Source organism: Bombus vancouverensis, chromosome 10 (assembly GCF_051014615.1).
Source record: "Bombus vancouverensis nearcticus chromosome 10, iyBomVanc1_principal, whole genome shotgun sequence".
Lineage (NCBI taxonomy): Eukaryota > Metazoa > Arthropoda > Insecta > Hymenoptera > Apidae > Bombus > Bombus vancouverensis.
In genome coordinates, this window is record NC_134920.1 from 12602246 (window position 1) to 12614153 (window position 11908).

General features: G+C 33.8%; 1 protein-coding gene across 2 annotated transcripts; it reads left to right on the forward strand.

The window, feature by feature from the left end:
• Window positions 1-384: 384 nt before the first annotated feature.
• Window positions 385-11762, forward strand: LOC117163481 (uncharacterized). 2 transcript variants are annotated; one of them, XM_076622157.1, is made up of 12 exons: window positions 385-436; window positions 5013-5138; window positions 7034-7126; window positions 7322-7384; window positions 7686-8009; window positions 8423-8575; window positions 8761-8925; window positions 9120-9241; window positions 9334-9420; window positions 9752-10850; window positions 11043-11131; window positions 11201-11762. In XM_076622157.1, exons 1-12 carry the CDS (start codon window positions 406-408, stop codon window positions 11222-11224), a joined length of 2376 nt encoding a protein of 791 aa, XP_076478272.1. In that variant the 5' UTR covers window positions 385-405; the 3' UTR covers window positions 11225-11762. The 2 variants fall into 2 exon arrangements, with proteins under 2 accessions (XP_076478272.1, XP_076478271.1); XM_076622156.1 differs by having other exon boundaries at window positions 11043-11291.
• The last annotated feature ends 146 nt before the right edge of the window (window positions 11763-11908 follow it).

Sequence of the window (11908 nt, forward strand, 5' to 3'; positions counted from 1 at the left end):
AAAACCGCCTACCTCGTTATTGCTATAAAGTTCAATATAACCAAGAAGAAAAAAACATTGAAATAAAACATTCTTGACATAAAAAAAATAAAGCGTTCATGAGCGAATGTCACGAGTGCATTGGTGCAACCGTGCATTGAATATTAAATGACATTCGTCGATGAAAGTGGTGACACGCGAAGGAACGCGAAGACAACGGCGACGCGTACAGCTATTAATTTCCACGAGAAAACACACCACTAGCGAACGATCGCTCCCATTCTTAACGTTGGAACACGTCCGGCGTGGTTGCCATTAGAAATTGATTTCCAGTTGCCAGGCAACGTTCAGTTTAAGTTGCCACCATGATAGCCATGCTTGACCGGCAGTTAGTCGGCTGCAAGTTTCGCCGCACAACGTTCAAGCATGGGCCTGACGGATCTAGAAACGATACCTGGTAAAACGTTCAACGAAATTGCACATAGCACGCATGATTTGATGCACCTGCCACTCGATACCCACGCAATCGACATTCATCTTACTTAAGAGCACCTTTTTTTCTCAAACAGGTTGCCTGATGCCGTGCCGATTTGCCGGCAAATTAATGAAAATATATATGTACGATGAACTTGAAAGGAAATAGTGGATTTTATAATTCGAGTTGTTTTCAAACTATCTTCGAATCTTTGTTTCATAAAACGGAATCGAATTTGATTTAAAATATTTGCAAAATAACATTCACTTCTCGCGAAATGCTTTTGTAAGATATTATTTACTAAAATAATGTTTTGAATTTCCTTATCAACTTCTATCAACTTTTAATGATAGATAACATTTCATAAATTAAAACAGAACATTGTTAAACATTTGCTTTACTTTTAACAATGCTAGTCTTCTATTAATCGAATAAGTTAAGTGCATTATTTTTAATTAATAAAACAATGTCTAGACAAAGAGAAATGGAAGCGTTTGTTTCGTAAGACGTAGCAGAGAAATATGTAGTTAGTGCACTTAAATGTTCAATATATTAAAACATAAAACTACGCGGAACCGTTATACATAAATATAACACAATTCCTTGTCACTTTTGCGGAAATGAGGGCTGCCATCTGCGTACCGAGCAAATTATTCTTCGGCACGATTGAGCTATAAAATTGCACTTAATCGTGCGAAACTAACCGAACGAGTTGTTACATGGTGAAAAGAGGTTGAAGATATTTAAGTCTTTCAAGATATTTTCAATTGTATGACCTGTAAAATAGCACGTACTTTGAATATTTGTTTGGCTTTGAAGTAATATTATTATTTTATTATTTCCATTGTGATATTAGAAAAATTTTTTATCACAATAGCTCGTTTCAATTCTTATATTTTTATATTATCTTCGTTATATTTCTGCTTGTTCGTTTTACACTCCGACCAGTTTGACATAATTATATGTATGATTTATCTATTTCAATATTAATTTCGTTCTTTAATTGTGTCTATTCGTGTATAAAATGTTACTTATTTAAGAAAATAAAACATTTGATAAATTATAAGAAACTTTTCATGAAAGTTAATCTACCAACTCATGATGTATAAGAAACGATTTCATTCGTGTCACGATGCATTGTATCGAAAAATCGAAATTGGCACGTATTGATTCGATCCTATATCTCGATGTGTACGAATACGTTCACTAACAATTTTATATTTCGTTTTCTAAAACTTCAAACTATCAATGAAAACAAAACCTTTAAAATTTAATCGAAACAAGAGTAAAATATTGCCCCGTGGATTAAATTTCACATTTCTCATTGTTAACAAATGATTTTTCCGACCTTCTTTTCTGAAATACCTACGATATTAAAAGATCTCCTACGTTGAAATTTAAGCCCAGAACTCGATATAAAAGGTTCAAATAAAAGATTAAACTTCTCAAATAAGGATCGACCATTTTAGCTCCGACCGCAGTAAAATCTAAAAAAAGAATCCCTTTTTCCCCGTGCTAGTTCCAGCAAATAGAAAATCCTATGCATAGCTTCCTATGTCTTTAGTTTGTAGCTGCCGATCTTAGTATTTTAATTATAGCAAATTCACCACGCTTTGCAATAGAGAATTTACTACGCTTTACATAGAAGATCTATTGCTGTCATAGAGCGTCATCCTTTCTCGTTTCGGATAGGAAAATTCCAACGCGATGCAAACAAAGCGGCTCAATGATAAACAACATTGTTAACGCATCGCAATTATTCACATTGGAAATGCATAAGCAAAAGTAAAACCAGATTAACCGGTTGCGGCATGGTGAATTAAATATTGTAATTGATCCGATTCGTGGACGCGTATATTTTGATCCGTTTTCATTGCTGCTAAACCATGCATCCTCAGGTTAACGACCTGACACAATACCAGTGGCTAGAAAATGAGCGCATCGATGATATCGGCACAGCGAATTTACCATCTCGCATGTCGCGTTTCGAAATAGGGACGCGTTCTACATAGAATAATAATTTTAACCACATTGCATTTTATGGTACATTTTGTACGTTATGTTTCCAGTCATTCGTAGTTCCGTGAAAATATTGTGGGGTGCAACCATTAAGAAGGTGGAGGAGTTGAACGTGACCTGAAATGTTCAACGTCGTCTGAATTTTAGACGTGGTAATGAATGGAAGATTCAAAGACGCGTAGAAAGGAATGGCATATAGAAGTATTATTTTTTAGTTTCTAAATGGTACATAAGACAATTTGGCTAAGTAACAAACGATTCTTAGTCTATCGATAAATATTTGTTCGCTTGATATTTAAATTTACTCAAGAGATTAAACGTAATCCTTAAAAAGTCTATTCCAATCCAATCCCATTGAATGACAAAGAATAATATCGGTTACCACGATTCTTGACCAGTCTAGTATCACTTTCTACTTAAAAAAAAGCCTCGTTTCGTGAGCATTCTTTTATATTTGTATCGTGAAATATAAACAGATGCATAACTCGATCTTTACACATAAAATAAAGCTCCTCTCCTAGAAATATCGTCATTATCGACCTTACACATCACTTAATATCTACGTCAAGTTCTTCCCATTCTTTTGAAATCTCTTCGATACGTGTAAACTTCTGTTAGCTGGACTCTGAAAATGTTGCTTGATATCATAATTGTCGATTAAAGTCAACGTAGCTAAAGAACAACACGTATTTCTCGTATGAAAGATAGATGCTCGATGCATTATGCAAAAGACGACGTTTGAACTTTTGATAAGAAGAACATAAACGTAAACTCCGTGAAGGATTTATACCGAGTTGCTGCATCATTGACCTTTACAAGCAAGAAATGAAAATTATTATTCGCTCGTTCCTTGGCTGGCCAATCAACATTGGTGATACCGCCGTTTCATCTATCAAATAGATTTTGCTAAGCATTCATTTTCAACTAGTATTTTCGTATAAGTATAATTCAGTATAATTCGATAACAACTGGAATTTTCTCACTCCCTTCGTTTATAGCAGCCACGACCAGTCGAGAGCAATCGGAAAAATTCATTCGCTTCGAGGCATGATTGTAATTCTTAGTGACCGTTGTACGACCATGAATGGAACGTAAAATTCTTGCTTCTAAAGCTGTCATTTCCATTCCTTTTACTCTACACCCATCTTGGCGCATTACGACAATGTAACTACGTTTTATGCGCCGAAGCTTATTGTAGCAATTATCTTTGGAATTTATATTTTTATTGCACGTAGTTAAACAACAAAAGAAGAATTTAACGGTTCCCATTTTGTTAAAAATTTACAGTTTAAAACAAATTATGCTTATTTTATCTCGAACACAACATTTATAAAAGTAGTATCGTATCCAATTAACAAGATATTTCAGTCATCAAAATTTGTCACGCTTCAAATACTTCAAAATCCGTACTAGACCGACTCTTCGCTAAACATACTCAAACTCTATTTCCTTGAAGATGAAAATAGAAAAATTTTATCCTACTTTTCCGACTTATTTTCGCACGTACAATAATCTCCTGCCGATTATTTAATCCTATCGAGTCCAGAATTAGCCACGCTCAAGTACGTTTGATAAATGTTTAAATTCGATTTTCTCAAGAACTAAGCCTAGAGTGAAAAAATTTCATACTATATCTTTTTCTTATTTTTCCACAAGGAATCGCGTCATGCCCGCTTTTACGTGTTATTCGGTTGGACCCTGTACACTGAAACTTCCACAATGTCTTTCATTATTTTCATCACCATAATATCGATCTTCTTACTGTAACGACCGCTAATTCGTAAATAAACCCGAAGACAAACACGATACTCGTTAGCATCCTTAGTATTCAATTGGAAGTATTATATATGAAAGCACAATTTTCTTCCAAACGAATGAATAACTTCGTTACCGTTCTTCGTTTCATGAGAAAACTCCGGTGTCTAAATCCCTTTGACCTCACGTGCGCGCAACGCTTGATCTTCCAGATTAAGACTGGCCGAACGTAGATCTTTTCTTAGATTTGAGTAAAAAATCTTTAGATACTTGTAAAGCAATAATGATTCCTTTATCAGATTAAAACAATCGATTATCTACAAACGTTAAGTCTTTGAATTTCAAATGAGTTTACGTACGTCATTTCTCTGAAGGAGTCGTCATATTTATAACAAGCAATTTTAAGAATAAAATCATCATACGTTACACGCGTGTGTCTACAGTCTACCGTGTTAATGCAAATTTATCTGACTTTGTTCTTGGCCGTACGATTTTTCCACCTCGACCGTTTCGTGCCAGACGTAAAAAGGAAAGTGGCGATTCGTCCTCTGATATCGCGCTATCGCGTTAACCTCCTTAAATAAATCATTGGAGATTTAGCACGTCGGTGTTTTTTCGTTAACGAATATTCCAAACGGCAAGATGATAGATACGCTAAACGTAAACCTAGAGAAAAGTAAATAGGTAGCTATCTATCGCGAACAAGAAATTTGGAAAGAACGGTTCGCATATTATTTGGTATAAACTTGCTTTTGATTTGAAAACCCTTTACATGATTTTTTAGAAACAGGAGCAGTATTTACAATTGGACGAAGTAGATTTGCGGACAACGTTGCATCGCATTTTTTCATACGCAGGGATCCGGTGCTCTCTATTACTTGCGGAGATGAACATTCTGCTGTTATATGTCGTAAGTTAAACATTTTTTCTTGCAAGATCTTTTTCAGTTATCGATGCTAATAAAGTAAAAATGTCAATATTAAGTTATTTTTACACACCTTTTTATAGATCATTATTATTTACTATTATTTTTTTACTTGTAATAATATATATTGCCATATAAGTATTTCCACTGAACGAATCCATTAAAAGAAAGGACAAAAGTGAAAAATATTTGATCCTAACTTCATGAAACACCAAGTCGCAGAATTTTGTATGTTGCAAATAAATATTTATCGATTGCATAAATCTTTATCAGTACTGCAATATTAAACGTTAATTGATCCGCGCTATTTTCCATGGGAAAGTAATTACATACTTTGTTAGAAGTAAACGACAGTGATACAACAAACGCGAAGAAACTTTGGAAATTGCTCAATAAGCAGAAATAGTGAATCATAAAAGAAGTTACACTTTAATCGATTTTATAAACTCGACCATTACTATACTTTGTTTTATATCTATGACAAACTATGTACTTTCTTTCTCTTCGATCTTCTTCTTCAGCTATACCCATATACTTGTTTGATCCATTTTTTTTCTCTATTTCATATCTCTATAAAAGTTTTCACAGAACGTATCAAACGTGAGCGAATGTCTTACGCGCTACTCTATCGATCTGGACACGACCGCTCTTGATTTTAATGGAAATCAATAGATGAGCTCGTGAATGACTGTACACGTTTCAATGACACTAATGTTGCACGTGGACATACTTTATGTATTATCCTGTTACGTATTTTTAATGTAACATCTCTACTAAAATATTCTATCGATTGAAGGGCTTTCTCAAAAAACGGACCTCTATAAAGTGTAGTATTTTCTAGTCAAATAGTTGAATCGTATATATAACTCTTGTTTTCTATACTGTAAGAATATTTCGCCATCCTTGAACTATTCGTATCGTCGTTTCGCAAAGAAAAAAGAAGTAATTAAAATAGCAGCGTATTTTTATTCTATGACGATATTTACTGGTTTATTTTAACATCTCGCATGCTAGTCCACTTTCATTACGCGTCTTACTTGCGTCACGATACTATCACGATTAATACACATCAAAGATACTATAAATTACTATTTACTATTAACAACAACGTATAATACAATTATATGGATCGTTTTTTTTTCTTCCATATTAAATTAATATTTTAATTTTTATTTCGGACTTGTGCTTTCGTGACTTACCTTATTATACCTTCTCTTGCTCTCCAAACATTTTTTGCAAATTTTAAGATCACCTGTCTTATCGAGCTTCGATCGCAGACTGAATTTTTCAGAATAAATTAAAAATTTATTTCGAATAAAGAGTTTATATTACAAACTTCTCGCGAATATTTTACAAGGTAAAATATTGATCTAACAAGTTTGGTATAAAATTCTCAGGATCGAAACTATCATGATTTACAGCTTCTGTAACATGGTTCGTAAAGAAGGTAGTGTCGACCTACGCTTATACGGGGATAGCCACTGTCCAGTAAATCGATATAGCCACGCAATGCTCTGGCACGTAACATACCTATACGAACGAAGTCGACATACTGCTATTATCAACAGTTCCAGTTAATCGTGAAATTATCTAAGCACGTAAACTCTGCTGTTTCAAATATTAATACCTGGGTTTTTCGATGAAATACTTTTTCGGCAAAGTCCCTAATAACAAATCGTTCAATTTTCATTTTTTAAATTAGCGATTTGAAATTTGGTTGATTCGTTATAAAAAAAAAATCTGTGTCTATTTATTGTAGATAGAAAGATTAGAGCGATTGTTTATCGTAGATGAGATAATTCGTAAACAAAAAAGACCAGAGATATTATTACTGTGAAGCAATACGTATGAAACCAAAAGTTCTACCTCGTTGATTTTAGAAACCGGTAGACTCTTCGTCTTCGGAAGCAATGATTGGGGTCAACTTGGTCTCGGTCATAAAAATCACATCAGCAAGCCATCCTGTGTAAAAGGTCCGTACCGTTCGTTGTTTTAAATATTTAAAATTCATTTATATATTTTTGTAAAAAAACATTAGCTTTTCAAATTCCATAACTGAGATTTCTATAGCTTCTGTAACTTTGCGACCATCTGATTCGAAAAATAAAAATGATATCAATCATTTCAATTTATCATAAATTTTCATAATACAACCTATTAATTTTTAGCTCTGAAGCCGGAAAGGGTCACTCACGTTGCATGCGGACGAGCACACACGCTAATTTGCACAGGTAAGGCATTGTTGACATTTATGCCAGTACAGATACCAAAAACCTTCTAAATATACGTAGGCACATTGGTTACGGTGTGTAATCACATTTATAACGTTGCGTGTTCGAAACTTCTCTACCGCTTCTCAGTCATTCAACTTTTAACTTATAAGTATCTTCTCTCTTTCTTTGTTCCTTGATAGCGTTTACCTTTCGTGTGAAGCGATCATTATCTAGCGACGATCTAATAATAATAGTAACCTATCAAACACCTCCAACTTGAAGTATTCAAAGGAAAGGAAAGCAATTCACGATGTTTCAGGATCGCAGAAGATTTTTGCGTGTGGCAGCGATCAAGAAGGACAACTTGGTCGAGGAATTTCCGCAATAGGCGATTCCGTAAATACTCCTGTATTGGTGTATGATTCGGGACTATCAGGATCAAAGATCGTCCAAATTGCTGCTGGTTCCCATCATTCTCTCGCACTTACCAGCGATGGTGGTGTTTTCGCATGGGGTAGCAATCTCGAGGGCCAATTGGGACTTCCAGATGTATCTGGCTTGGTGAACAAACCGACCAAAGTACATATTCCTGAACCTGTTAAACAAATTAGCGCCGGATATTATCATTCCACGTTTCTGACAGGTAACTCGTTAATTGAAAACATCGGAGAATTGTTAAAAAGAAAGAACGAACCACGTTGATGTATATTTTTTCATATTGATTTTTAACTAAAATTGTAATTCTCATGAGATACAAAAATAATTAATTGCCATTATGATATGAAAATGGTTAATTTGTTTTTCATAAATATATAAAAAGATATTTCAAGATATCGTCGAGCATTTTCCGATTTGTATTAAGATAAATTTAATTGCGCAAACTATGCATTATAGTGTTTAGTATTGCACGAGTAGAAAATATTAATTTCAATATTGATATCTATATTGTAACAATTATTAGTAATTTCTTATGTTATAAAATAACATTATAAAAGTGAATGTAGCGCGTGTCACCACGTTAACAAATTTTCTTCGAATTTCAAACGGTATTTTCAGAAAGTGGTCTCGTTTACGTGTGTGGTGAGTCAGAAAGTGGGAAATTGGGGATCGATGCCAGCTTTTCTACACAGGTCGCGCCTAAACAGATGCAATTACCGAGTCCTGCTGTACATGTCGCGTGTGGTGGTCATCACACCGTCATTCTAGCTGGTATAATATATGTACATACATAAACTCCAATCTTCACAAATTAGATTACGCTAAATGATAACAGTAATTCGTAAAAATCACATTAAATTTTACTACCAATTTTATCCCAGATCTCGCATGCTTGCCCTAAAAATTTTGAATAGAAAGAGCATTCTCCTGATCTATCGTGTTTTACTGCTTTTCAGAAAATGGGAATTTATATTGCACCGGAAGTAATTCGAGCGGTCAGCTTGGTCTAGGAACTAATTTGTCGGAACTTCATATACCGAAACTTCTTCCACGTGGCATGCTTCGAAATGAAACAATTACTCGAATATCTTGCGGGGAAAGTCACACCGCTGTTGTTACTGGTAAGTTTCATTACAATTTCTACCGATTATTCTCGCTATCTCATTTTCTATTTTTTATTTTTCGTAGAAAATTAATACAAATTTTTAAAAAATTGCTATTTATTAAAATATCTATAATATATCGATAAATACGAGAGATACGTCAAACAAAGGTTATTATGCCTCGTTTCTATAACATTAGTTTTTCGTGGCAGAATCTGGAAAACTGTATACGTGTGGCGACGGAAGGCACGGAAAATTAGGATTGGAGGAGAATGAGAACAACGTCCATGAACTGACTTTCGTTCAAAGATACAAGGAGCTCTTCGTTTTGGATGTAATTACATTTATCTGCATGTTTAATTATTCCTCGTATGTATAATCCATATAAGATTTAATAAAATACGGATAATTTTTAAATTTGCGAAGGTTGCGTGTGGTGGCTGCCACACGATCTTAGTCGGTCAAAGACGTGACACGAATAATCGCTCGCAAAAAGAAGACAACTCGCAAACGGTAATTACAATTCGCTTCATAAACAATAATTTCCATTAATTTATACGATTCCTATAATTCTATGATTAGTAATTTAAAAAATTTTCTCGTGATTACTACGACAATTTGAAGAAAAAAATTCTACAACCTGTCAAAGATAGAATTGTACCTGAACCCTGCTGCAGCCCACTGATTTATATGCATATCTCAATCTTAGTTTTGTTTCAATAAGTAAAAAGAATGTTTTAAAAGAAAATTCTATTGACACATAAACTTGATACATATTTAATATAATAGAAAGGATTAACTCTCAGAAAAAATAAATCAGCATATGAATTCTTTTACGTTCTAGGAACACATTCAAAAAAGAAATTCATTGCCACCATTGAAGCTTCCCGTAAACAGGCTGCAAAGTGAGACTCATGACGAAAATGTTAATGAAATAATCAAAGATAGGTTGAATCAAGGAAATAATATTACGGAATCTGTAACAAATGCACAGGAAGCTGTGGAAACATCTATGGAAACAATCGAAGAAAACATAAAAAATAAGGTAGATGATGTCACGAATAACGTTATAGATTCCATGAATAATATCGAAAAATCAGATAGTCCTCAAAATAGTCCTGAAAAATCTACGAATGACAAGCCAGAAGAAATATCATCGAATGCTGTGTCTAACGAAGAAAACGCTGAAATGACATCGAAAGAAATGTCAGCTAATATAGGCGAATCCGAAGAATCGAAACTAGAAAACGAAAATTCAGTACTAAAGAAGGAGGAAGAAGAATCAACGATGAAAACACACGTTAAAAGCGAAAACGTTCAAAAAGAAAAGAGATCTGAATCAATGGATAAAGAGGAAAATAACGAAGGAAATAATAACGAAACGACCACAGAAGCTACGATAAATAATATGGGAAACAAAGAAGAAATTACTATTGAAAATGGTAATACGGAAAATAAAGATGAAACAGATGGTAAACGAAAGAATAGTGAAGATGTTAAGACAGAACCAATGGAAGAGTCGATGGAACCAAGCAATGGCGATGATACTAAACTAGAGACGAGTCCTGAGAAACAAACGTCTCCCTCGGATTCCACGCCACCGCCAAAACCACCGAGATTAAAATCTACAAATGAAAATTCTTCCACCGACAATGAGAAAACATCGTCGATGGAAAGAGAAAATGAAATAAAGACGGAAGATACTCCAGAAAAGAAACCAGAAGCAATTGAAGGAAATGAGTCGGAGAAAAAAAAGGGATCAGGGTCGATGAAATCCACGAGGAGTAGCGGGAGTATTAAGTCCACAAGGTCGAGAGTGAACATGGAAGACACGATAGAGATCGACAAACAAACCGACAAAGCTAAAATTATTGAAGAAGAAAAAATGAATAACGATAATGTTCAGGACGATGCTGATGTGCAATCGCCGCCTCCAAGAACTGGTAAGCGGTATAAAATAATCAGAAAATGATAAAAAGATTTATCTAAAAAATGAAAAAGCTACAATAAAATAGACATAAAATATCTACGTATATTTCGAATAATGCCATTTATGTGTTACATTTTTAATGAATTTCCGATATTGTGTCAATATTAAATTTACATTACATTGCTTCTTTTGCTTTGTGTTAAAGGTAAAATGTCGAAGATATTTAAAAGTAAGAAGCCACAAGCAACAGAGAACGGTACGAAGACAACTGGCATTGCGAATCAAAAATCCAAAGTATGTATAGCGCTATGTTTATACATATTTTTAATATAACATTTTCCAACAAATTTCTTTCATTTTCAGTCGAAAACGTGTATTATCCTATGATTAAGATGTCTTCAAGGATGTATTATATTTCATTGTATTTTTTACAATACGTGTATGACGAACGTGAAATTGGGACCAAGTGAAGTGATACTAAAAAATGATTTTATTTGCGATCAGAGATAACATTCTTTTCCATTGTTCATAGAAGAAACTCTCGTATAATGGGGCAGTATAATTTTTAATCGTTTCTTTCACTTTTTACCAAACAATTCCATGTAATAAAGACGACGATGTAAAGGATGAAAAATGTACTTACGATTAGAAACATAACATCGAAATCTATTATTCCTAGAAGCGTAGAAGAGTATTATTAGAAGTAAAAAACATCTAATCAAAAATAATTATGGCGACGGAAAATGAATTTACGCAAAATAATGTTTTTTTCAAATATTTTGATATTATCTGAATATTTTAAAGTATTAGTACTGTATCATAAACCGAATTGTAACAAGCGTCATCTTTTTTTCGTGCTCATACATACTTCGTTAAATCAAGTAAATAATTTTGTAAAGTCGAATTGTGACCCGTCAAATGTGTATAATTGAATCCTTTTACCGTACTCGTAAAATAATACTTCAGTGGCGAAACTACTTGTAGATATAACATGTATTCTAAAACAGAATGATTTTTGACATAAATGACTGAGAATTCGGTGTAGGGATAAAGTAAATTAACTGTAACACG

Bases quoted from the DNA above. Each gene is read 5' to 3' on its own strand.
- LOC117163481 (XM_076622156.1), top strand. From the start codon at position 406: ATGGGCCTGACGGATCTAGAAACGATACCTG. The intron at 437-5,012 runs GTAAAACGTTCA...ATGATTTTTTAG, and splicing joins GGATCTAGAAACGATACCTG to AAACAGGAGCAGTATTTACA. The intron at 8,576-8,760 runs GTATAATATATG...ACTGCTTTTCAG, and splicing joins TCACACCGTCATTCTAGCTG to AAAATGGGAATTTATATTGC.